Genomic DNA, 27,273 nt, shown 5'->3' on the forward strand with positions numbered 1-27,273 from the left:
CCCTGGGAGGCAACAGATGCTGGTAGGAGTACCTGAGTGCCATTACCCATGTGGGAGACCTGGATAGGGTTCCTGGCTTTAACCTGGCCCAGCCCTGGCTGTTGTAGGCATTGGGGAGTGAACCAATAGTTGGAAGATTCTCTCTCTCTCTCTCTCTCTCTCTCTCTCTCTCTCTCTCTCTCTGCCTTTTAAACAGAATGCAAATAAGTAAATAAATAAAAATTAAAAATCAGATGGTTTATTGAGGAGTAGCTGTGAAAGAATGAGGAAGAAGTAGGATTCTGAAGGCAAGGCATCAGAGCACGCTACAGACTTGGCAAAGACAGCCTGTCCCCTGGGGTGGGAACACCTTGGGCAGAAGTGGCCCAGGCCTTTTTACAGCGCTTTTCTCAGCGATCGATTGAGGAATGCAGCAAGAACGGAACCGCAGCATAAACACTAATGGAGATACCGAAGCAGCCAGCAGGTGAAAACCGTCAGCCAGCCGTACTCCTAGCTGGAAATCATTCTTGAAGCTGCATCTCAATTGTACATTTTCGTGTGTGCCACAGCCGATCCCAAGCAAGGTTTAGATCCAGTTCTCTCTGACAGGGAGCTCCCCGTATGGGGCTCTGGTGGGCAGCTTTTCCCAAGGTGAAAATGAAGACAGAGGTTAGGCGACTGTCACTGCAATGGGCATGGTATCCGTGACCTCTCTCTTACCACTCATTGTGTCACCTCAGCTGTCACTTCTTCTGGCCTTAGTGGCTTCCCTGGAGGCTTAACCCAAACCTTAATTCCTGAGTAGTCTGGGTCCCTGGGAGCTCTCTCCTCCCCAACCTAGAGTTGATACACTTGTCTGTCACAGTCACAGTTGGGTAAGGGAGAACTAAGAGGTACAAAATGAGTCACCTGGGTGTCACACACAACCCCTCAGACCCTTTGTGTAACAGCAGCCTGCCTTCCTCCCTCTGGTCCTACCAAGATGATGGCTCATCTTCTTGCCTGCTAGTCTTTGGACACAGGGAGCCCAAAGTGCCCATAGCTCAGAGCTATGGGGGACCCTTTCTGTGTCTGCTGGTGAGAAAGTGCCCTCTTGGGGAACCAGGACCTCTGACTCTGTGCAGCTCAGAGTCGAGGAGCTGGGAGCACAGATTGCCCGGTGACCATCTGGGAGTCATGGCAGCTGGAACCACCCCCACTTCCACACCTTGGCTTCTTGATCCGTGCGGTCGTCCTTTTGGGCACACTGCACCATGCAGTGATCTCTAACTCGCTGTGTCTCCATTGTCCTGGAGGCTGGCACTTCATCCTCATGTGGTGCTTCTTAAACAGTTCATTTCAATGTTTGGCCAGGCCATCATCTTCCATGTTATACTATTTATGCTCCCACCAGAGGACCCCCTAATTGTAAACACACTCTAACACCCCCCTTTTCTATCAAGTGGGTTTCCTCCTCAGGTGGTATTTTGCATGGAATTCTATGCCCATGGACCAGACTTTGGTGGCGCTACCTAGAAGTCTCTGGACAGGAAAGGCATATTCATTTCCAGACTACAGTACTGTAAACACCCATCAGAAGGAATCGCTGGCCTTTCCAATGTGAAGGAGGTCCGATGTGATCATTTTGCCACCATCTAGCCATCTGCTACCCCAAGGAACTGAGGGCTCAGCTCTGTGTCTGTCAATGACAGATGGAATGGTCAGAGGCCACAGTAGCTGTACCAACCCCGCTCAATGGGAGTTCACGCTATTGGGCCATGACGACCTCTGTCCCTCTGCTGGGACTGCTTTATGGAATGTGTCCATTGCACCAACACAGATGAAGGCCGAGTCATTTTGTCTACTTGGTTGTAGTGGATGCCTTCTGGTTGGTGCTAACATCTGATATGAAGACATTTCCAGCTGGTGTTCATTCTTGTCTGTCTATCCATAGGTCTCTACCCCGGGCCTCTTTGCCACTGGTTTTCCAATATTTTTTCTTGCCCAACCCCTTATCAAGCTGGCTGTGTGCTTCTGTACTGGCTACACATTTGTTCATAGTCTAACTTCAGAATAATTCTCTTTGGACACAGAGTATGTAACAAAATTGTATCACCTAGGCACCAACACATTGGGGAGATTCTCCTTTATCACTGTCCTTCAAAAGCACCCCTGAGTGAGGCAATCACCATCCGCTTTAGGCTACACACACTCACACACGCACACACTGAGCCAATCCATCCAAACATCATGTCATGTGCACCTCCCCACATATGGCCATATGTGTGATCTGGGTTGGAACAACTGTAACAGGTGACATGGACTCTGAATCACCTAGTTACACTACTTGCTCATGTTTGGTTCCAGATTGGGTCCACCTGACTTCCTAGTTCCAACAGGGCCCAGATCACTATGGGAAGTTCTGGACACATGGCCACTTGTCTCTAGGTCAAATGTTCCATCTCAGGATCCAGATGCACATGTAGTTTTATGCTGCCAGTCACATGACTTTGCTCCAGAACTCCAGGAACCTGCATAATAGTTTCCCCATTGGGGTGTGCAATATACTTCACACTTCATCTTTTTCCAACATCGATGCCTCCAAGATCAAAGGCTCTGCTGAGGAGCTGAGGTTATAGTGCAGAGGGAGTTAGCAGCCACCTGCGATGCTGGCATCACATATGAGCTTTGGTTCAAGTCCCAGCTGCTCCACTCCTGACCCAGCTCCCTGCTAATGTGCCCGAGAAAGCAGCAGACGATGGCCCAGGTATTTGGGCCCTTGATACCCTTGATGTGGGAGACCTGGATGGAGTTACAGGCTCCTGGTTTTGGCCTGACACAGCCCTAGCTATTGTAGCCATTTGGGGAGTGAACCAGTGGATAGAATTTCAGTCTCTCACTCTCTCTCTCTCTCTCTCTGCCTTTCAAATAAATAAAATAAATCTTAAAAGACTCCACTGAACATGGTCCAAATGGCAGAGCTGCTTACATTGAAGCTTGGGGCTGTTACAGGATTCTTTCATGCTCTCAGTACAACCAAAAGCTGGCTGAATTCCATACAGTCCAGAACATGGGCTGGAGCAGTTTCTCTGGGTTTGGAATGTGTGACCTCAGAACCCAAAAAAGCCTGTTATAAAGAAGAAAGAACCTCTAGGCAGGGTGGGTGTGCGACTCAGGAATTTGTCTTCTACTTTATGTTTTAATTAAAAAAAAAGATTTATTTATTTATTTGAGGAGAAGAGTTACAGAAAGAGAGAGGGAGAGACATGGAGAGAGAGGTCTTCCATCTGCTGGTTCAATGTCCCAAATGGCCACAATAGCCAGAGCTGAGCTCATCCAAAGCCAGGAGTCAGGAGCTTACTCCAGGTCTTCCATGTGGGTACAGGGGCCCAGGCACTTGGGCCATCTTCTGCTGCTTTCCCAGGCCATTAGCAGGGAACTGGATCAGAAGTAGAGCAGCACAGACTCAAACCAACACCCATATGGGATGGGTGTGAAGCAGGCGGAGGCTGAACCTACCACACCACACCACAGGGCCCTGTCTTTTACTTTAGAGGAGATGTTCCAGCATCTTCCTGATCACTGAATTCCTACAAAGCTTACAGAAGTAGTAACCTTGACTCTTCGTGAGATTTCTCTGCCTCCTCTTGGAACGCACCTGCCTTCTGCAGCCTGCTGCCCATCAAAGTGCCCCATCCGTTGCTGTTGCTCACTGTAACGCATCGAGGTGAAGTTCCGTGAGACCCAGATGGCCAGATCTCTTTGCATTATAGTAAGAGAGAAGGTGGGAGACTCACATAGCACTGGACAAAACTAAATGTGTATCGCTGTCTGTTCCAGATGATGTGAACTATTTCTGATCCTTGTTCCTGATTCAGATAGGAATAAAAATGCATTTGCCAAATGAATGGCCACCTGTCATGTACACAAAGCCGTGGCAATTGGCTCTAGCAAACACACTACATTAGTTCACCCATGGCAACTGGGGTGGCTTCTTGGTTAAGCTTGCAGTTTCCCGGCCATTCTCCGGGCTCTATCCTGGCAGTTAAATGGCACAGGACACAGTCTGCCACGCCTGCTCTCTGAGACTAGCGCTCATCTTGGCCGTCCCCGCAGCAGCCCAGGATGCAATACTCTTTTGTCTTTGCTACCTTGGCTACAGTAAGGGGCGTGGTCTCAGAGGTTTTCACTTGCCCTCCTTAGTATATAGCTACCCTACAGACCAAGGACCCGATATGCCACCCACATCAATCCCAATTACATGTGCAGATGGGGAAAATCCCATCCCAGGTGCGTCCGCAGCCTCCAGCGGTTCCCTTCAGACTGACTCCGTTTACACCCCCAGCCTTCTGTGTGCTCATTCGAACAGAGTCTTTAGGTGTCCACGATAGCTTGAACTGCTTGTCTCAGAGCTTTCAGCATGTCTGGGCATTCCCCTTCAAGTCTGCAGTTCCCTGAGTAAGTAGCACAGGGACAGACGGGTAGAACCATCACCACACACGCTTCACAGGGTGCTGTGGGGTCCTGCTCTTTGCAGAACTACGGATTCTGGGTTTGGGAACGGACCACATCCAGAAACAGGGACGGGATTGTGACTTTTCACTGGGCCGACTGCTCTCAGCCTTCCCTCAACCATTACTGCTTCTGCATATACATTAAGCAGTATAACCTTGCTGGCTGCCCTTCTACTTGGTCCCTTGGGTGCCAAGTTGTGTTAACCGTCTTCTTCCAGGCCTTTAGAAAAATGATACCACTGTCGTCCTCCCACCCCCTCCTCATAACTTCAGGCAGCAAAATGCTGTCCCCTGGCCTCTGTTGCCTCAGGCCCGTCATCACCTCCGAGCTCACCTCCGCTGCCACTGGCCCTGGCCTGCAGAGGGGAGGCACCCTGAACTTCTTATTTTATTCTATTTACTTGACAGGTAGAGTTATAGACAGAGAGAGCAGTCTTCAGTCTCTGCTGGTTCACTCCCCAAATGTCCGCTACAGCCAGCGCTGTGCCGATCTGAAGCCAGGAGCCAAGTGCTTCCTCCTGGTCTCCCATGCGGGTGCAGGGCCCAAGCACTTGGGCCATCCTCCGCTGCCTTCCTGGGCCACAGCAGAGAGCTGGCCTGGAAGAGGAGCAACCGGGATTAGAACCCGGTGCCCATATGGGATGCTGGCGCCACAGGTGGAGGATTAACCAAGTGAGCCACGGCGCCGGCCCCAGCACCCTGAACTTCTTGGTGATACCAGTGCTTCCCTCCTCAGCATGTTCCTGTTGACCTGGGTGCATGGCGCGTCTGTCCTCTGGGCCTCCCTTCAGGTGTGGGCCTCGGGCTCACAGAATTGATGGATTCCAGCTCGCTCCCTTCACTGAGCCTTTCAATCCTGTCTCCTGCCACCTGCCACGGTAATGCAGGCATTTCACCAAGGCTCGCTGCGAGCCATCACTCTTTGTAGGCTTGTAGGAGACCTGGGAGAGAATTGGCACCATCCCCTGGGATTCTGGACCCGCAGGGAGAGCCTGCCACCCTAGCAAGTGCCCCAAGGCAGTGAACTCTTTTTCTGTGTTACAGCCCTGCCTGCTAGACAGAGCCCCTTGGTGTGCAGTCCCCTGGGTCTCCCCTCCCCTAGCCCATGCCTCTGTGCGCTGGCGAGATCCGGCCGCGCCTGTGGGCACGCAGTGCCTTGCCTCTCTCATCAGGCCCAGCACATCTCCGCCTGGCTTAGGCTGCAACTTGACCCTGTCTCTGGGCCCAGCAGGCAGGAGAGGAAACGGGAGCACCTCCTGAGGGGCACAACCATTGCCTTGTGGGGGAAAATCCTCCCTATTGTCTTCCGGAGCCGGCAGAAACCTTAGCTTTTAATGGGGTGGAATGGGATATGTCTGAAGGCGCAGAAGTTTTGGGGAAACTCGGAAAATCAAAATCTTGGACAGGATCTCTCCAGCCGGAGCTAATATATAGGCTGGATGTAGCCAAAATACACTCACATACACACACATACATAATGGACATTTTTATGTCAGCCTCTGACTGTGCCATGATACAGCTCTTTCTCATCACTCAACAGGGGCTTCTGGGGCGAAAGCTGCCCACCGGGGGAGCCCAGCTGTGGGTGGAAAGTGCTAGGCCATCGTACCACCAACCCTGCCCAGTCGCTGGCCCAGGGCCACCCCAGGAAGAGCGGCCTCTGACTCTAGTGGTACGACTGAGCCAAGCACACTTCTGAAACCTGTCTTGGCCGTGTCTGTGACAGCATCATTTCACACTAACTCAGGTACAACCATCTCTTCCACCGAGGAGCTGCAAAACTCAAAAAAGAAATCCAACACAAAGCTGCACCCTACTTACTGGTCGTTTTAAGCAATTCTAGTGTGGTTTTGTTTGTGTGAGGGGTCTGAAAAGCAGCGTCCAGCTATGGGCTGGCTCTAAGGCGCACTCCCCTGCCGCCTCAGCCCCAGTGGTCCCTTTGTGCCTGCCCGCACAAGATTTTGTCCTTTGTCCGTCTGTGACCATGCAGGTTACACCCAGTGCAAGCGAGACCCACGTGTCCCCAGCCCGACTGCAGCCAGATTCTCATGGGCGCCACCATCTTGTGTACCCGCGGCTGCCCAGGTGGCCGCGGATCCCCCACACAGCCCTGCCTCACGGGGGATGAGCCCTGACCGTGGGTGCTACAGGCTCAGATGGAAATACCCTCGTGTGCATGGAAAGAGAAGGCCAGAGCAGCTCTTTGGCTTCAAACCCTGTGGGTGGCCTCCTGGACTCGAACCTTCACAGAGACTGGGCGAGCAGAGTGCTTCTCTCGGGGTGTCCAGACCTGGGTTTAATTTTAAGAGGCACTTAAAAGATTAGACTTCCTGTTAGCCTATGAACTTTAAATAAATATATGTGGGATGCACATATACCTGCAGAGTATACCGGATTCGCCCAGGTTTCTGGAAAAACACTGGGTAATTGCAACTAAAAATGTAGTTCCCATCAACACTAATGTCCATTTTAGGATTACTTGCTCAGCCCACAGGTGTGTGTGTGTGTGTTCGTGTGTGTGTGTGCACACATGTGTGTGCGTGTGTGTATAACTTGGTACAATCAGCATTTAAGAGTCTGGACAGAGAAACATTTTAAATTCCCACTGTTCCACAAGAAAAATTTCCTGCTGCATTCAAGTCACTTCCTTCTTGATCCATTTCATTTAAAACAGTGGACTTAGCCGAGATCTGCACCCATTTTTCCTCACCCCACAGTCACGGGGTGCTGTGCCAGTTGCCAGCAGGAAGAGGCTGTCTCTTCCCCTCCTCCACAAAGACCCTCACGGGGCCCTTGGGGACAAGTTCCAGGGGCCCTGCTAGGTTTTGCCCTGGAGAAGGATCAAGCCTGACGCTGGGTGCCTCCTTCGACTTTGCCGGAAAGTGGAGTGGCCTGTCCACAGCGGAGTGTCTGAGAGAAGAGGGCAGGAATCAAGCCGGGAAAACTTCCCTTAAATACTCCATGCCCACCTGTGAAACGCAGAGGCCAGCCTGTCTGTGACAACTGTTGGAACCCAGAGCCACGACAAAGACAAGACAGCAGAAAACCCACCTTCATGTAAATGGTGGAGGGAGCCACTTTGTTTGGGGTTTTAGTCCCAAGCTGATGGATGCTAATTCTGTAACGCTAGCCGGCTGCCTTCTTTCGGGTACAAAGGGGGAAGGGGGGGCTTCTTTTGTGTTTCTCAGTGCAAAGTGATTCCGATCAGAGAGGACCAAGGCTGCAGCTCCAAGTGCCTGACATTTCCATCTGAATCTACTTTTTTTTTTTTTTTTTTAAAGCAGGGGGTGGGGGAGGAGGTCTAGTTTTTCAAGAAAAGAACCTCTCTAAGCACTCCTGAAACTGATCTTTAGATTTACTTTTCCTTAATCAATAGGGAGAAAAAACTTGATTGCAACTCAACACTTAGCTGACTGTAGCGCAGGACGAACTGGATTTTGGTTTTAGGAGTACGAGATTCAGACATCATTTCAGCAATCAGAAATAATTGGCAGCAAGTTGAGGAGAACTGACATGAATTCTTGTTTTACCTAATTTTTCCTGGTTTACCAAGATCTGACTTAATATTTCTGACTCAATTCTTCCAGTCTCTACAGAACAGGTTAGTGACATTTTTCATAAATACCAATATCTCAATGCATCCTCCTTACTGTTCTCTGAACTGGGTCCCTAAGGGCTCAAGCCTTAAACTTGCAGGGCACCTGCCTCCGCTAAAGCTGTGAGTGATCTCTGCTAAAAGCTTTGTACCATTTCCAGCAAGGCTGCCTAATCTTTCATATGTGCTTGAAATTTCAATGCTGATACTTGAGGGCGGAAGATTTGCAATAAAACACTCACAGGATAAATTCATGGCTTTTGCCATGAACGTGTGGCGGAAGCGTTGCGATAACTTCAGATGATAAGAGGAGGGTTTGTATTTTTAAGAACCCTGTCAGCGGCAAACCTCAAGGTCCAGCCACACTCGTAAAAAGCATGTAGATGTCTAATTTGGAGCTTGCAAGTGTGTCTGCGCCTCAGCTTTGCAGAACGCCACAGATCATCCGAGCTGCTCGCAGAGGGTAAAACCAATGGCTCAACTGATTGTAAACGCACGTGAAAACAAGTGCAGTTTGGTGATGTTCCTTCGTCAATTAACTGCAACTTACTTAGGCACTGGGTTCTGTTTTCCCTGTAACTCCATGGAGCGACCCTGCTGTGGTTCTTTTTTTATGATCAATATATCTATTGTCCACTTCCCTGGGGAGAGTCAGCAGAGGTATAGGTCCCCATGAGTCTGCTTGTCGAAAGGGTGGGCTGGCTGTGTTTTGTTGAGAAGATGACAGCAAATGTAGGCATAGACCAGGTTTTAGTCAACTCTCCTTGGATCTTGATGGAAATCAGGAGAGCAGGTCTCACAGAGGAGGACGTTGCTTCTCTTCTAGAAACACACAGTCTGGGCCCTGCGTCTTTCAAGGGGCGCCCTTTTCCAGTGTTTTATTAAATGCAAAGTAGATCCCGTCCCTTTACTCATTGATTCTATACGGTTACCTGACGATTTGAATGATCTCGTTATGCTTCTAGCCTGGCTTTTTCTGGGGGTCTAATCTACCTGTGAAGTGTTGAACCTAGGAGGACCTGCCAGCCCCCTGGGAATTTCAAGCAGCCTCAGAACTGTTGATGTTGTTACGTGAATTTGTTCTACGATGGTTGTGATGTGTCTTGGGATTTGCCACCAAACACACCTGGTGTTCTGTTTACTCTGGCAAGCTGGGGATTTTTTTTTTCTTCTTCTTTTTAAAATTCCAGGATGAATTATTCATCATTACTTAGAATTTGGGTCTCTTTCATCTTCGCACTTGTACGGCACCAAGGTGAGTACCACAGCATTCCATAAAGCTCTTGATTAGCATGCTCTTGAATTTATAAAGAGAGATTTTGTTGGAAGCATAATTGTAAGGGCAGGTGTACATGTGTCTGCAGATACAACAAGGAAAATGTAAATTAAATTCTGTTGTCAAGGGCAAAATATATTAACTTTGACTGATGTTCACTTACATCCTCACTTTTTCTTAACTTTGAACACAGTTTGTATAGACTCAAGAAGATCTTTAAAATAATGCAAATGGAAACATCATTTAAAATGGACAGAGTCGTCTGTGTGCATGCTATGCTTGCTCGTAGATTCCCATTCAGGAGTTTAACTTGTGGCGAAGACTTTAAAGGATATAATTCTTTTAGCCAAAAACTAGGAAGTAACAATGGCACTGATGACAGTGACTAAAAATCCAAGTGAATAAGAGCCCCCTCCCCCAGTGATTCCTTCTGTTTCTCTCTGTGGCGTTGCCCTGGGAAGATGTGAGGCCACCTACATTCTATCTTCTGTTGTTTTTGAATCTTAGACAAGAAAGATGGGACAGTGGACATAAATCTGAAGATTTTATGGTGAAAATTCTAAAGCGCCTTTCCTTATTTGCTAGCGTGTTTGGTTAATTCAGTGGGCACCTTGTTGCTTGTCTGAAATGCACAGATCTGTAAGATCATCTGTAAGTGCAAAGGTGAATCTGTGCCTTGCGAACCACAGTGGGAAATCCCACAACAGTGCAAGACACCCACGAACTCCAGCCGCCTACCCTTGCCCCAGAAAAGTACATTTTATTTGGTAAACACAAAGCAGAACAAAATCTTGGAGATGTAGTCCATGTTTATTATGGATGTTCCAACTTAGAGCAAGCATAAGCAGAAATAGTCTTTCTTTTAGTATCTCTAATACTATTGATAAACTGTGTATTGATAAGCAAGTTAGATAAGTTAGATTTTTAAAATAATAATGGCTTCTGAGATGGAAATTATTGTAGTTTAAGCTTTTATTCAACATCTCTTTTTCATTCAACAAATATTTATTGAGTCTTTATGATATTAAATATCCTCATTACTTGCATTCTTCTTAACATTTTCCTGTCCAGAATCATGCACTAGTTAGAACCACCCGTGAAGAGAGGAATCTTGCAAACAGAGCAGGCAGAGAAGTTAGGAAGAGGCCCACGGCCACGGCTTCCTGTCTCCTTGAGAGCTTTCAGGGTTTCCACATTCCCCAGGCAGAGTGGCCAGCGCTGCCCAAAATGCCAATTAACCTTTCCATGAAAGTGATGGCAATTCCATGTGAATTTGAACCCTTATTCATGATTCCTGAAAAGCTCCCCTAGAGGACAAATCCATGGCGAGGTGGTTTGATTTGTTGCAATTAATTTGAGAAAATTTATCACTTTTCAAATGCCTTAAGCACTTGGGCATAATGTGATGGCAAAGACAACAAAGACATTTTTCGAAAAATCCATACCTTCTAGGAATTTGGAGGTTGTTACTATTCTGTGATTGTAGCAGTAAGGGCAGCACATTGGCTGAGTGTTCCCGGGACTAAACCAGCGACAGCACCTTGTAAAGATTAAGGTTTGCTCGGCTTCCCAGAGACTTCTGGGGTTGGAGAAACAATGTATACACCAATGACCCAACTAGTTTTCCCAGTCTCCCGTGCCTGAGCCCTGGCTAAGGGATCACCTCTCTGCCGAGGCAGACCTCGTTCCCCCAGGAGAACTGGCGACCTGGCACTCCGCCTGGGCTGCTCTCTGGCCACTCTGCCTTCTTTTTCACACGAGCTGTTGTTTGCTCACTAAAAGGCTCCCAGTGGAGAGGGCAGTCCTTGGCCAGCTGCTCACTGGCCTATCGGCTCCATCAGTGCAGGGCAGGGACTCTCCCAAGCAGAGGGCCCAATACGAGAATGAGGCATCGGCCTCCGAGCAGGTACTTCAAGAACCCATGAATGCCAGCAAACACATTTTTAAGAAGAAAAAGGATGGTGTTCTGTTGTTCTGTTGTCATTCAAAGGGGAGAAAGGACAGAGGCAGGGAAAAGTGACACCCGAAACGCACGTTGTTCCGAAGATGCCACTGGACGTGATCCTCAGTCGCACAGCCCCTGGGGAGAAGGTCTCATTTTTCTTGCCAAACTGGGTCACACCTTGCAACGGTTTGGATGGGAAATGTCCGAGGAACAAGCTGGGTTGCCCGTAGAAGAGGTGGCACTGTCCAGGTGGGGTGCTGGCTGTGTTTTGGGGGTGGCTCCTGCCTTGGACTGGGAGGGCAAGCAAGAGCCCTGTACCCTCTTGAGGAGTTCTCAAGGGCCCCCATCCCCTGGACAAGCTCCTGTCTGTCTTTTGCCAATGGGAGCTGGACAGACAGCCTCTTGCCAGGCAGGCCCTCCGTCGATCAAGGTCACTCAGAGGCCGGTGACCAACAAACCCTCTCCTCCCACTTTTGTCCCGGCTCCAGCTGGTGTTTATCTCCTTCTGGGATCTCGGTCTCCTCCTACTGTGTGGCAGGAGGGAGGGGACTCCTTTCAGGAAAAGGCACCACAGGAGTCTTCCTCAGCGATCAGGGAGCACATAGCTGTGGCACCTGCTCCTCACCTTGCCATCGAAGGAGGAGCCAAGTCCTCCCAAGCCAGGCCGGCCGTAGAGGTTGCCGCTCGGTCCTCTGCGAACTCCAGGCTGTGGGGGTGTCATGATGTTCCCACCGTTGCCACCACTGCTCCTTTCAAAATGCATGCATGCATAGGGAGGAAGCATAAGGAACTCTGCCCTAAGGACAAACGGTATCACGCCCATCCCTGCCTGTCCCGGAGCGGAAGATAAGGCACTGTGTGTGTGTGGCTCAGGGTTAGGATGAATGAAGAGTCAGCTGCGCACTCAGCTTACGAGCCTTGAGACCGTGGGAGGGAAGTGGCTGGCCAAACGGAAGAGGGAGCCGCCATCTATCTAACCCCCATCTCTCTCGACAGCTCAGCCCAGGGAGCTCATGTATCCGTTTTGGCAGAATGACACCAAAACCCCTAAAGTAGACGATGGAAGCTCATCTGAGATTAAGTTGGCCATCCCAGTTTTCTTCTTTGGCGTTCCTTACCGCACTGTCTATGTAAGTGGAGAAGCAGCCCAGCTGTTGCCCTGTGGCTCTCCCTTTTGTTTGTCATCAAGGAAAGCGTTTTAAATACTCTCTTCCGGGGCTCTGGGAATGGAGGATTTATCAGCAGCCAAAACGACAACTTCTAAGACTTCATGAGCTGATAGGTTTTATGATTAAGAAAGTCAAAGGTATATTTAATGGCTAATGTTCATAGTAGAGGAGTATACAGGCAATAAATTGCTTTTGTGGGTGATTAAACACAGAAGTGAAGCAGAGGCCCCAATGCCATGAACATTATTTCTGCTAGTCGACAAGATAAAAAGATACAATGAACCACAATAGGAGCAATATCATTTTTCTTTCCCTTCTGGGGGTGTGAAAAGTTTAGGCATCTGCTGTTCTTGGGCTTCCTACCAATTCAGAGCGGAGCTGGAGCACAGTAGAGGGACAATCAACTATTATCACATAAAAGTTGTTTGCAGAATTGGCCGCCCTCCTTGGGTCGGCAGCTATGCCAGAGGGTCCCATTGTCGAGCCTGTGCCAAACGATGGCACCGTTTGCCATCGGAGCGCTCCTGGGCACCTGTGTTCGCAGGTTATTTCTTTGGCTCATTGGATTTGTTGCTAGCGAGATTTGCATACCGAGAGCCAGGCTCAGAGCAGCTGGGCCCCTTAGTAGCTTTGGCCTTCACAGATTAGGGGAGACATATGGATTATACCATATCCCATCCTAGTGCGTGTCCTGCGTAGGGGAGGTAGGTGGTACCTCTGCCTCAGGCCACCTCCTCCTCTGGGACCCCTTCCTTCTCCACTGTCTGATTTACAGCCCAGGGTTGCATCCCACCAGAAAACAGTTCCCTCTTCCATTACTGACCGGTGGTCCCCGGACCTACTGGCAGTGTCACCTGGACACGTGTTAGCAGTGTCTTGTCCCAGGCCCCACCCTGTCTGGGAGGGGAGAGGCTAAGGAGCCCTTCAGGTGACTCCAAGGCCCACAAAAGTTGGAGAGCCACGAATCTAAGCCATAGAATATAATCAAAGCACATGTGAGTCATCGCCAGCTTCCTCTGCTAGTCTGTGTGTTTTAATTACACCTATTATTCCCTAGCAAACACATTGCTCTGGCATCCTAAAACGCCTTTTATGTGTTTCTCCCAGCAGGGCCTCCCTAGTCTGTGTTTGTGAGAGCTGCCCATAAGTCTCGGAATATTTTGACCTGATTTTGGAGAAGAGAGGATAGGACTTCCATTCTAAAAGCCTTAGCTTCCTAGGCCTCTAGGATACATGTACTAGGGTACTACAGAAAGTTCATGGAAAAGGAGATTCGAACATGAGTTTGTCTTAGTGCAAAATAATTCTGAAACCCATGAATGCGAGGGGTCTTCAAAAAAGTTCATAGAAATGCTTTTTATGGAAAAGCTATGTGAAAAAAATTTGACTTGTCCCCCGACCTATTGTTTGAAGACATTAGATGCTCTGTGTCCTTGTTGCCTGGTCTCTGGCTCTCTTTCCACACCCCTACATCCTGGCTTTCAAACTTGGCCAAGGTGTCCCTCGTCAAGTGCAGATAATTGCTTTTAGGATCTGGGTCACTGTGTCTATATGTTATTGATTACTAGGAACATAACTAACAGTGGGAAGATATAGGAAAAGGATCTCCAGTTTTCCCGTGTCCAGGAACTGCAAGTATGTCCACCACAGACATTTCAGCTGCTGAATCCATGAAAGCCACGAGGTTAAGTCAGGTCATCACTCTTGAACGTGCATACAGAGCCGCAGGTACAGGCACAGGCCGCTTCTGTGCAGGTCCTGTGTAAGCAGGGGGAACGTACTGGCCTGTGATTTGCAGTAAGATTTCATAATGTAATAAGTTTACTAAGCCACTTACAAATCATGAAGAAATCACCATAAGCTAGTCATTTACATACACGGTGTAAAGCGTTCGTGTCCTGATTTTTATGCAGTGATGGTACAAAGCTATTGAACTGCAAGAGCCAGAATGGAATTGGTCATCTCTAGGTCTTGACCTTGTTCTTGTTCTGAGTACAGGAGTGGTTGTGACATCAATAGCAGTCTTTTACATGCCCCGTCTGGAGCAGCAGACGGTTCAGCCTGAGATCTGAGTTCAGTGAAGGAGGCTTTGATTTCTCTTTCTCTGATGCTCCTGGTTGGTCATCAGATAGGAATCAAGGTCTGACTTAGAGCTCCTCCATTTTAAAATTTAACTTTGCTTCCTTGTTTGCCTATTTCTTCCTGTCTACTTTACATCTGGGACTCTGGATCTGTCTTTATCGCTGTCATTACCCCTGGCTGGTCTAGTTTGTATGCACCTATGCACATATAATGCACACACACATTCACACACATGCACACCACAATGCTGTAGCATTGGATAACTATAAATGGAGATAGGACAGAGAACATGAAAATGAGACTGATGATTAATAAGAAACTAAACTGACGACAAATTGAAAGTGAAAGGAAACCAATGAGTTTGTCTGGAAGTAAACGAACCTCCCAGTTTGAACAATAGAAGCTGATGTTAGGGGCTCAAAGTCAGAGGCTTGAAAGTTGTTCTCGTTCATACAATTAGGCAAACGTCCATCTCGGTTTGTGTCTTTGATGCTGTCATCGTGTCAGAGCCACTGTGCGAGCCTCTCCTGTTTTTGTAGGTCAACAACAACGGAGTCGTTTCCTTCAATGTGCTGGTGAGCCAGTTCACACCAGAATCCTTTCCCCTGACGGATGGGAGGGCCTTCATCGCCCCGTTCTGGGCAGACGTGCACAATGGGATTCGAGGGGAGATCTACTACAGAGAGACCATGGATCCTGTCATCTTGAAAAGAGCCACCAAGGACATCAGGAAGTATTTCAAAGACATGGCGACCTTCTCTGCCACTTGGGTCTTCATTGTGACGTGGGAGGAAGTCACGTTTTACGGAGGCAGCAGCACCACACCTGTAATCATTCAAACTTTCCACTTTCCACTTCATATCCTGACGTCTAATTCCTGTCCATCCTCACTACCGTGAAGGAGTCTAGCTGTTAGAGCAGAGACGTGTCAGCTCCCCTGAGTTAAACTGACGGGTCTTGCCGCCCACTCTCCGGGAAACAGAGGCAAATATCAGAGCCAGCCGGCCCAGGCAGCTGTCATGTGGCAGAAGATGTCTCACCCCAATCACAGCTCATTACGGGCTTCTAGGAAGGAGCCTTCCACAGGTTCCTTGCAGCAGGTAGCATTCCCATTTCTCGGGAGAGTGACTGAGGCAGTAAGACCTGGTCCGAGCCACGCCACTAGGGGGCCCATCTAAGATCAGAGGCACAATATCTCTATCAATAGCTCCCTCCCCCCTCCAAAAAAATCTGGTGGGAAGAAGAAAATGGTGCTGAATTTGGGTACAAATGGCCCCGCTCATTTTATTATATTATGGTATTTTTTAAAATTGTGACCAGGGCTGAAATTATTCATATCTGATGTTAATTAGAGTGGGCAGTTAAAGCGTTTCATGGATAAAGTTTCAACATCTGCTCTGAAATCCCAAATGGGCAGTCAAATAAAAGTCAAATAAGAAAGATTATCACTGGCATTATCACGGAGATAATCAACTTTCTCCATGAAGGGACAGAATGCGGTTTTCCCGAAAGCCTGGTTGTTTTTTTTTTTTTTTTTCCAGGTGACTTTAGCTGTGGGGGTGTTAGAAGCAGAACACGTAGGCATCTTCAACTCTAAAATTCCCAGTAAGCAAAGGCCCTCAAAAGCCTGCCCTCTGCTTTCTGAGGCTTACCTCCAGTTCCATCTGTTTTCCACTCGCCCTGGCAATGAGTCCGTTGTTTAGGGGTGGAACTGGAACCCCGAGTTAGAGAGACGGGAGGAAGTGCTTGCTAGCCTTGCAGTCCAGGGCTGCGACACAGTGAGCACTCGCAGCTCGAGAACCTTCTGGCCAGGGCGTCACGAAGCACTTTATTGCTAAGAGGTTCTGCAGGACAGAAAGACACTGGTTTAAACAGTGGATGCATTGGCTTGAAATAACCTCTAAAGAAGCATCCGTTTCCCTCTGTCACGTTATGGATGGCTAACAACTCCTTGGGTGATGTTTTATGGCCTTTAAGCCTCGTATCTTACAGCATTAGAATGCAGGATGCCAGCAATCCATAAATTTTAGTGTCAGTGCGGGAAGAAAAGAGAAGGAATGCCCATCAAGTGCTGACCACCATTTTTTCAAAGAAACTTCCATTGGCAATAAAAATGGCAAGATAATTTAGATACTTTCTGGTTTGTACTTTGAAGTAAATTTCTGAGCTAGGTGAGCACTCTTTCTATGAGGATGAATGAGGGAGCATCTAAGTGCTTTGAGCTCCTTGGAGGCAACAGATGATACAGTTTTCTACAGCTCCGCAGTATCCATCCACCCCCAGCCGTGCGACTGGCTCCACCTGTTCCAAACAAGAACGCATACCATCAAGCCAACTGCACGCTGGGCTGGACAGAATTTTTAGAGGCAGAAAGTTCACGGAAGTCCAACAGATAGGAGGTGGGGAGGGTCGTGTGGGCTTCCAGGCAGTATAAAAGCTGTATGAACTGTGGACTTAGCACGCGTCCCATGCTGTGATAGGCTACTCCAGGTTTATCACTTATCTCTCACAAAAACCTTTCCTTACAAGTACAATTTCCACTTTCAGGGTAATGGAGAAAACCCAGAGAGGGGCAATAACTTGCCCAAGCAGGAAGAAGGGAGATTTGAACCCCCAGGAGGCAGACAGAGTGGTGGTTCAAAGAAAATCTGCCAACTTTGAATCTTGAACTTTACTCAGCGACCTCCACCAGGGATCGTTGCAAGTCCTTTAGGGGCACAAAAGGGTTTACAAGAATATTAAAAAAATTTTAAAAAGCCCCATGTTTTTGCAAAAACAGACTCAGAGGGATCTTGAAATGAATGTTTAAAAAATATATGCATGTAGGGGGCCGGCGCCGCGGCTCAATAGGCTAATCCTCCACCTTGCGGCGCCTGCACACTGGGTTCTAGTCCCGGTCGGGGCGCCGGATTCTGTCCCGGTTGCCCCTCTTCCAGGCCAGCTCTCTGCTGTGGCCAGGAGTGCAGTGGAGGATGGCCCAAGTGCTTGGGCCCTGCATCCGCATGGGAGACCAGGAGAAGCACCTGGCTCCTGGCTTCGGATCAGCGCAGCGCGCCAGCCACAGCAGCCATTGGAGGGTGAACCAATGGCAAAGGAAGACTTTCTCTCTGTCTCTCTCTCACTGTCCACTCTTCCTGTCTATATATATATATATATATATATGCATGTAGGGGTGTGTGAGAGTGTGCGTGGGGGTGAGCCGGCACACCTGTGCATGGCACGCAGCTTCTGGGCATCATTAGCATGGCTGCTTGGTTTGGGCGTGACTTTTGGGTCAGAAACTGGTTGCTCTCAATGTCTGCTTGGGCATGGATGTTTCCAACTTTATTTTGGAGAGGAAATTCACTTCTTGGTCCAGGGTTAGTCCTTTATCTGACCTTGATGTTGCACCTATTCCCTTAAGCCTGACCCTGCTAGTGACCTCAGCGCAATCTTGAGCTGATTGCTTGTTCACCTCTGTGTCCCATTTTCTTCTTTTGCTGAATGGGGCCAAAGGATGAAGGCATATCCCTGGGCACCTCTATCGTAAACGCCATCAGCTGTGGCAAGCGCAAGACTGGAGGAGAAAGTTCATTACAAAAAGGGCTTTTCTTTATTTGCACCTTGTGCCTCCCTGGGACTGTATGGGATGGGGAGATTTGGGGCCTCCAAGATCCTCTACCCCAGTTTGATTACACAGGATAAGGGTCTGGGCCTTCCTCTGTGTCAGACAGAATGTTAACTGGGATGGCACCGGGCAGCTGGGGAAAGCGCTGGGTTTGAATAGAGAAAGGTCAATGCAGCCTCTCCTTTTAACTCTATTTTTATTTGAATTTCCTGAAAACACATGTCAAGGGGCTAGGGATTAGCAAGGAGAAATTGTAAAGGATAAATTCGCTACCGATTATGTCTGAGCACTGTTTGCAAGGTTTGTTTGAATTTATATAACATCTCTGTCCCCAAAAGCATCAAATGAAGACAGTGTGTAGTGACAGAGCATAGAGAGAGAGACTGGGAGCCTTGGTGCTGATCCTGGACCACTGAGATTTCCAGTGACTCATTTCCATTAGTCTTCAGTTTTCTTAGCTATAAGATGGGAATTGCTCCCCAACAACGCCCTGCCCCCCTACAAAGAAAACTCACCTGTTATAGCATTGGGCTGGGGTGCGGATGAATGCTGAGAATTCTGCAGATATAAAGTGGCACATAAATGCTCAATTAGAGGAGCGATTTCTCCTGCAAACGCTTTTTAAAAATCGCTTCCCAGCTTCCTTTCTAAAAGGAGAGGCATCTGTCAAGATTCGTGTTGTCCAGAAACGGCGAAAGCACAGCGCACAGGACCACTTAAGTCACACTGTCCTGCCTTGGCTCGCCTTCCCCTCCCGGTGTCACCCCACCCACCCAGCTGTGGGAACAGGTAGCCTTGGCCTGGGCCTGGTGTGACGGGTGCCTATAGTTTATGCTCGTGCTGCCATCTATAGGCGCTCTTGTGTCATCACATGCTTAGCAGAGCCTCTGCATTTTCTCTGGTTGAAGTTAGAGATGTGAGCAGGGGCTGAGTCAGACTCTAGGTTTATCTCAGGCAATTTGTCTTTTGGAGGCACAATGCCACATGTCTTGTTTTTCCCAGTCGAGGCGAGAACAAATTCAGAGAGGAGGCAGAGCGTGAGGGCTGGCTGTAGAGCAGCTCTGAGCTGCTTGGGAGTGGGGAGACACAGGGGAAGGGGAGATGCCCCCATGGGGTGGAGGACCGTGAGTTATGAGACCATCTTTTCCATTCTTCCAGGTGAACACCTTCCAGGCCGTCCTGGTGTCTGATGGCTCCTATACATTCACACTCTTCAATTATTATGAAATCAACTGGACCACTGGGACAGCGAGTGGTGGGGACCCCCTGACAGGTCTTGGTGGAGTGATGGCGCAGGTACTCGGTTCTCCCCCCAACCTCCCTGCAGGCTTAAATCACTGCACTTTGCTTCTATTATGCAGCATCCTGGAGAGAATCCTGCCAGCAGCTCCTAACTAGAGAAGCCAGTCTGATCTGGCAAGTGCCTTCAATGGCTAGTCTCACCCCTGGCAGGTGCATTAAGGGGCTAGTCTCACCCATCGTGGACCTTGGACATGGGTGGGACGAACCAGGCAGGCCTTTCTCATCTGGAATGGCGGCCCCCTGACTGCAGGCAAGGGGCTGCCTGATTTTGAAAATAAGGTGATTGGGCCAGTTAACCAAGGAGGGTGTGGTTTGCTCAAAAGTCTTGTCTTCTTTCCTATTCCAGGCAGGATTTAATGGTGGAAACCTCACCAATTTCTTCAGCCTCCCAGGGTCAAGAACCCCTGAGATTGTGAATATCCAAGAGACCACAAATGTCAATGTCCCGGGGCGCTGGGCATTTAAGGTTGACGGGAAGGAAATTGACCCAGCCAACGGCTGCACTTCCAGGGGTAAAAGCCTTTCTTTTTCTCTATGGCAAAGCAGGGTTTGTTTGGTTTAGATTGACAGGCGAGCTTTTCAGCCATGGGGGCGGACTCATTCCTGATGCCTTACTCTTTTGACATCTCTCAGCTGGGTAATGGAGATCAAGGTAATTTTAGCATGCACATTCATCACCCTGGGAGCTGAAACCTGCAGTTGCTACCCGGCGGCTGCAGAAGCCCCTGCCTGGGGTGTGAGTGCGTGATCAGCGCTGAACAACGGTGTAGTGGACCAGGCTCTTGAGTGATGTCTCAGCCAGAGGGACAGAAGGGAGCCCTCCTGTTGAACATTATTTTTGTTGTTGTTGTCAGCCCTCCCCCCGCCCCTCTGTAAGTTTTTCTTCTCATCCTTGCTCTGTCTCTGCCATCTGCACTTTGTAAATCCACCGGAGTGGGCGAATCTGGAGCCCAGCCAAGTCCCTGCGAGGGTAAATCAGTCCTTGCTAGTACTACGAGAGAGAAACAAACAGTGGCACCGTCTTCAGGGTAACTTCTGAAACCCTCCTTGCAGCAGCAGAACCTGCAGGAGCTGGGGAGAGTCCAGGCTGGCTTTCAGGGCTCTGCGAACGAGCTGCAGGTGCACAACGGTGGGCTTCTTTTACAACGACAGCCAACGTTTGGAGCCTTCTGGAACCTTCGACACCTCTTCGGATGTGCAAAGCAGCTCTGGAGTCTCACAGGATCATCCTCACTTATAGAATTCTTGCTTTTGTGTGTGCAGAAGCATTCAGAAAAAGGATTTCTGTCAATATTTCAGGTTGCAGGGATGGAGGACATGGCAGTAAGTAGGAAATTGTCCACATGTCCATCTGTCCCACCATCCAAGCACATCCCCTACCTTCCATCTCCCCTTCCGCCCATCTCTCTACCCAACCAGCCATACCCCTACCCACCCATACACCTGCCCACCCGTCCATCTACTTCGACCCACTCATCCATCTCTACCAAACCGCCCATCTCTCCATATACTCACTCACCCATTCAGCAGTTGTATCTTCCCAAAGAACATTTGGGGAGCCCCAGTGGGGTGCCAGTCACTCTGTGAGGAGCTGGAGATGAGGGTGCTGCAGCTTCTGTAACTCTACCATAGTGAAAGAGACGGCCCTGGGGGCAGTGAGGACGCAACCAAGGGAATCGTAGCAGAGCCGTGAGTGCCGGATGCTGTGGAAGTACGGAGGGTTACCCTGGGCTGGCGTTCCGGATCTCCAAGAAAGCCTGGCCTGGACGCTGCGGTCTCTTCCCTCCCTCCGATGGCCTGCATGTTTTGGCAGCCTGGGGAAGCCTGAGGCCTCTCTCTTGGCTCAGCTTCGACTTGTTCAATCTCCAGAAGAAGCTACGTTCACGCGCTCTGGCAGGCCCATGCCCTGCGCCCCCATTCCTGCCCTGTGGTCAGGCTTGTTAGCCCTCCCCCTTTGTGCCAAGGAAAGGTCACGTGTGTGTGTGAAGATGGTCTGTCTGGGCATGCTTACCTCCGTGGGCTCAGTGGCGTCGCCCATGTTCAGAATAGCATGAAAAATGTTTTGGAGCTTAGCTGGTATTAAACTGGATAGGAAAGAATCCAGTCCCAAAGCTCACTAGGATTTCTTTCTTTCTTTTTTAAAAAAGATTTATTTACTTATTTGAAAGTCAGAGTTACACACAGAGAGAAGCAGAGACAGGGAGAGAGAGAGGTCTTCCATCCACTGGTTCACTCCCCAACTGGCCACAACGGCTAGAGCTGCGCCAATCCAAAGCCAGGAGCCAGGAGCTTCTTCTGGAAGAAGAAGCACTCACATGGGTGCAGGGGCCCAAGGACTTGGGCCATCTTCTCCTGCTTTCCCAGGCCACAGCAGAGAGCTGGATTAGAAGTGGAGCAGCCGGGACTTGAACTGGCGCCCATATGGGATACTGGCGCTGCAGGTGGTGGCTTTACCTACTATGCTACAGCACTAGCCCCTCACTAGGATTTCTGAACTAGTGTCCTCCTCCCTTGCACAGCATAAACACAGCATCATTTAAGGTCCATGAACAATACCAACCCCATGCCACATTACCTCCTACCCCTTTCTGGCTGGGGCTACGGCCCTGATAAGTTACAGACTTACCAAAACACTTCTCCTCTTGGTGCCAGCATGACACAGCTGACGGCTGTGCACATGCCATCAAGTGCCCAGTGACAGCCTCTCTCCAAGTCCTAGGGATGGCTTCTATGACCATGGAAAACCCTGGTTTGCAGAGCCGTGGGGTTGATCACATGCCAGCTGTGTACAGGGTCCTCACTTCAACCTCATTCTTTTCCTTCTGAATTATGGATTTGGGTTTCAAATAGGGGACAAATTCAATATCTTTCTCCAGACCGCTGTGCATTTTCATGTGCCACTGGACATATATCAATCTAATGAGATTGGGGTTTGGCCTGGGTTAGGGCAGGCGAAGCAGCTCTGTAGAGCTGGTTTATTATATCATCATTTCACAAACAGAATTAGCTCAGAGAGGCTACCTTTTGGTCCAAACCTCCCCTCTTCAAAGGCACTTTCCCATCCTTTATCGGGAGCCTGAAAAAGCAGAGACTGGAAACGATGCTGAGTAGAGGCTGTTACAATATATGCAGCTCTGAACTAGTGCCAAAGTGCGTTGAGGACGGAGGGCCTGTTTTCAGGCTGACGCGTCTGACCTACTGGGAAAGTGAACAAATCTATTATCTCATTTTGGAGCTCTGTTCTCAACAGGCAGAGAACATAATTGCCTGTTGAGACATGGGTCCTGTTGGACAGATGTGGAGAGGACTGGGACCGAGGCGGCAGCCATGCCTTCTGCTTGGGCTAACCTCGCAACCTCGTGCTACTCACTAGACACCCGGCAGCACAAAAACCCGAGAAATCTCCGCCAATCCTTTCCCAAACAACAGTGCGTGATGTTATTTGTGTTTCTTAATTTTGTGTCTTTGATGCTTTCCCTTTCAGACTCTGTCGGTTTGCAAATGCTTCCAGCAACCCGTGTCGGCGTGCCACGGCGTCCCTGTCCACATTGTGCAGGTTAACATAGGGAGACATGCGGACATTAGATCAGTTGTCTTGGGAGCTTACCGCGGCCTTGAGGCCACTGTCCAGTCCTCTTGACCCCAACCCTCAACCCAGAACTGTGTCCCAGCTCCTAACTCAGAGCTGTTTCTCTTGTACTTGGTGGTCGATGCTGGCAGCTGCCAAATTTCAGATATTTTGTGGAGGGAGGTCATTTATGTAGAGAAATGGTTTTAAAGACAGCATGTCTACCAAGTAGTCAGTGAATACATTTTTTCTAAATTGACGCATCCCTTAGCGGTAGTCCCCTCTCTCCACCTCATTCTTCTCTTTCTGACTGAGATCTGTCAAGAAGTAAAGCTACTCTCTGTCCAAGGGGCAAGGAGAGGGGCGTCTCAGACTCGGACAGCACTTAGAGGGGGAGAGAAGGCAACCTGTGTGGGTCTGAGTCCTGCCTGAGCAGTGTCTGCAGGATTTACAAGGCTTTGAAAGCGCCAGGCAAGCAGTCAGCGCTTTCCAGAACCTTCCCAGCGAGCCTGGGATTTATATTTGTGCATCTGATGCCTGATTTGTGCTATTGACCTCTACTGGCACTCACTTGGCCCTCAACAAATGTGTTTTGGATGAATGAACAAATTAGCTAGTACACATACAGGATTGCTCAGTTGCCTGGATACATTGGGTCTTCTTTCAGAATACCCTTCCTGCAGTGACTCTGGAGTGTCCCAGCCGTTCCTGTGGATTAAAAACCATGTCTTTCCTTGGAATGGGTATGCTCCCCAGCTGTGGTGACAGTAAGGCCAAAGGGCTTAGGCCAGGTTCACGCAGACTCAACTTGGAATCTGGCCTCACCGCTGAGTTGCTGGGTGACAGTGGGCAAATGTGTGGCTCTTGAGGCCCAGTGTTCTCGTTTGTCAGTGTGGTGACAACACCTGCCCAACAGGGACCTTGTATAATGGAAGTGATGCGTATAGTCCGGTGTCCGGCACAGAGGAGGGGTACTCAAGAAATGTAAGCTCTGATGTCGTTCTTCCCCAGGACAGTTCCTTCGGCGAGGGGAGGTGTTTTGGGACGACCTGAACTGCACCATCAAGTGCCGCTGTCTGGACTTCAACAACGAGATCTACTGCCAGGAGGCCTCTTGCAGCCCCTACGAGGTGTGCGAACCCAAAGGCAAATTCTTCTCCTGCAACCCGGTGGAGACCAGCACGTGCGTGGTGTTTGGGGAGCCGCACTACCACACTTTTGATGGCTTCCTCTTCCACTTCCAAGGCTCCTGTGCCTACCTGTTGGCCCGGCAGTGTTTGCAGACTTCCAGCCTCCCCTTCTTCAGTGTGGAGGCCAAGAATGAGCACCGTGGGGGCTCAGCAGTCTCCTGGGTGAAGGAGCTCTCCGTGGAGGTGAATGGCTACAAGATCCTCATCCCCAAAGGAAGCTACGGGAAAGTCAAGGTGAGAGGGACATGGAGAAGCCGGAGCTTCCCACACTTACCGCTTCTGCTGCTTGTCTCTCTGCCATACCAAAGGGACATGTGGCTCTTCCTACCCGGTGAATGTCTCGCAAAATGCTTGACTAGGCTGGTGTATACCTGGCTCCGCAACATGTCTAGCTACTTTTTAATGTCTGCTATACACACACAGTCCCATTTCCCTCAAGAACACCCGTAGGCATGCACACACGTGCACACACACATGCACAGCTCAGAAGTAACCAGAAAGAAAAGGGAGCTTAGTTTTCCACACACCTGCCCTGCAATGGTTGGCCATGGTGCAAACCTAAAGTACAGTACCCCTAATTCCGTGCAGCCTTGCATTAGTCATCCTCACCCCGCCCCACAGTGCTGCTTCACATTCGGAGACAGCATCACAGGGGCTGATGTCTCCTAAGGCACTCCCCGTTCCAGCGCCTGGAGCAACCACACCGACTTCCTTAGAGGAGCCTGGACGGGGAAAGGCCCCTGAAAGTCTCACCCAAACACTTTCTATCAGAATCTCTAATCCCTGCCTAGAATAATGGAGAAAAATATGGGTCTCTGTTGGCCTGTTAAGCATATGAAAATGATGTCTGTCCCTGTCCACCTGCATTTCAAGCAGGGATGTTGTCAAAAGACAGAGAGCAAAAAGCCACTAGCAATTACTCAATTTATGGAGGCCTCAATTTTCATAATATTAACAAAGACCTTGTTGCAAACCATGTATTTATTCAAGCAGTAATCACCAGGACCACAAGGGCTTGATCGTTACAACCCATGCAGTCCTTAATCCCCACGCATGGAGGTCATTGCCAAGATGACAAACCAGAACCAATGCCAAGGCAGGGATTTCTTTCTTATTTAAAAAACTAACGTGTTGTAGTTTTAATTGATGTAGCATGTCCAACAAAAGACAGGACCAGGGAACTAATTCTACTTTTTTCTGGCTCTGCCCTTCTTGGTTCTGTGTAGCTTATCAGTCTCATAATTAGGAAAGTGAGCTATTACTGCAGTTGAAATGCCAATTTGCTTGTTATTTGGTTAGTCTCTCTAGGGATAGAGCTGTATATCAAATCAAGCTAAGAGTTCGGGTACAGAAGTTTGGAGTTCTTCCAATTTAAATTTATATTGTGCTGTTGAACACTATACTTAGCCTTTTAGATAGATGCTAGCATTTCAAGCTAGAAACATTTTCACCAGCTTCCCTCTCCTTGCCTGAATTATGCGGACGATAGGTATGATATCAGCATTTGAAAAAGAAAGCCTGTGCTCTATTCCTACTTTCCATTTTGATTAAAATTCCTTTTCACTCACTCAGAATGTTTTTTTTGAAAGAAAGGGACACTGTCATTTCTTTCAGGCCCAGCAGCTCTGCTAATTTTGCGTGGCTGTGTTCCATCGTCCAGGCGCAGGGCACGGATTCCTCAATTTTCTGTAGCGACAGGAGATGTGGCTCTGAATGTAAATGTTTCAGAAAGAAAAGGTTATGTGACTCCAACTGCAAGCTAACAATGGCTTCCTTTTTCTTTGGCCAAATGGTTTCCAAGTATCTTTGAATACACCTGCTCTGCTGAAGAGAGTGGCTCGATGGACAGCAGAGGTCCAGCCCCGGGTGACTTGGGGACAGGCGGGAGAGGGCTGGGAGGTAACTGACTTCTCCAGTCACTCCGTGCCAGGCCACAAACGGCCACTGAGGTCCACTCTGCCCAGCCATAGACTGCCCTCCTCCAACCGGTCTCCAGAGGCTGGGGTTGGGAACAGTTCTATCTAGGGATTTTTCTCCCCATTAAACTACTCTCAAATAGCAAAGAATGTAGGCTTGTTATTATGTTAGTGGCCCCTCCCCCAAAAAGCTAGGATAATTACAAATTCCCAAATAGTAATCTCTCCTTTTAAATAATGTCAGTTTTCCTATTTCTTCCCCACGAACCTAAGTAGTTTTGGGTGCTCCAGTGACCAAGGTGCCAAGGACAACTAGTATAGGGTGCCAACCAGCTCAGATTCCAGGATGGGGCCTCTCACATCCCTGAGCCACTACTGCCAGTGGGGTGGCCTTGCTAAACCTCATTTTCTCCATCTGTGAGATGGGATGGCAGTGTCTTGCAGACAGGGTACCTGGGCACCCTGGGTGCTGGCACAGGGGAGAGAACAGGGCTCTGGAGCCGGACTGATAGGGGCCAGGCCTGGACACCTGCAAGTGCCAGCAGTCGTCATCCCTCAGCTGTCGTGAGGACTGAGGACCGACCGGGAGGGGTTGGGGTAGGACTTCTCTGGGAGCTCCTGCTCCAGGGCCTTGGGTCACAGCCCAATGACTTTATAATTTGTGGTGAGACCAGAAGGGGGAGCGACAAACAGTCCTGCCAGGAAGCAAGGTGTCCACAGGAACATTACCGGCATCCACAGGAAGGTCGGCCAGAATGGGGCAAGAACAAATGCTGAGGGACGTCCAGAGCAGATGACCCCGTGGTTTCCGCTGTAGGACACGTGGAGTTTGCCCCTTGTCAGCACACCTTGAAGTGAGAGAGAACACTTGGGCATGGATGTATTTGGCATTTAAAATCACACCAAACTTAGGAAGACCCCTTCCCACATCCTAGCACAGAACACGGGTAAGGATTGTTCAGTATTCGTTCTAGTTGACCTTTCTTATAGTATGGCTTTTCTCACCTCTGTGGGCTAACCTTGAACTTGGCAGATAAGGACAAATTAGTCAACTCCTTGGGTTTTTCTCTGCTCTTCTAGTAGCAGGATTTTTTTTTTTTCTCAAGGCCTCTTTTCCATGTCCCCTTCCTGCACTGTTATGAACTGAA

At 49.2% G+C, this 27,273-nt stretch overlaps 1 protein-coding gene across 1 annotated transcript in view; it reads left to right on the top strand.

Moving 5' to 3' along the window:
• The first annotated feature begins 5,967 nt into the window (after nucleotides 1-5,967).
• The window catches only part of TECTA (tectorin alpha), a 74,632-nt gene continuing 53,326 nt past the window's right edge, over nucleotides 5,968-27,273 (top strand). Inside the window, exons 1-8 of the mRNA XM_051819395.2 lie at nucleotides 5,968-6,222; nucleotides 7,852-8,076; nucleotides 9,261-9,325; nucleotides 12,288-12,421; nucleotides 15,082-15,369; nucleotides 19,308-19,445; nucleotides 19,798-19,963; nucleotides 24,031-24,443. Coding sequence (XP_051675355.2) covers nucleotides 9,262-9,325; nucleotides 12,288-12,421; nucleotides 15,082-15,369; nucleotides 19,308-19,445; nucleotides 19,798-19,963; nucleotides 24,031-24,443 — 1,203 coding nt within the window. The 5' untranslated portion in view covers nucleotides 5,968-6,222; nucleotides 7,852-8,076; nucleotide 9,261. The remainder of the gene's footprint in view (nucleotides 6,223-7,851; nucleotides 8,077-9,260; nucleotides 9,326-12,287; nucleotides 12,422-15,081; nucleotides 15,370-19,307; nucleotides 19,446-19,797; nucleotides 19,964-24,030; nucleotides 24,444-27,273) is intronic.

The sequence above is a fragment of the Oryctolagus cuniculus genome, chromosome 1, assembly GCF_964237555.1.
Source record: "Oryctolagus cuniculus chromosome 1, mOryCun1.1, whole genome shotgun sequence".
NCBI classification, from domain to species: Eukaryota; Metazoa; Chordata; class Mammalia; order Lagomorpha; family Leporidae; genus Oryctolagus; species Oryctolagus cuniculus.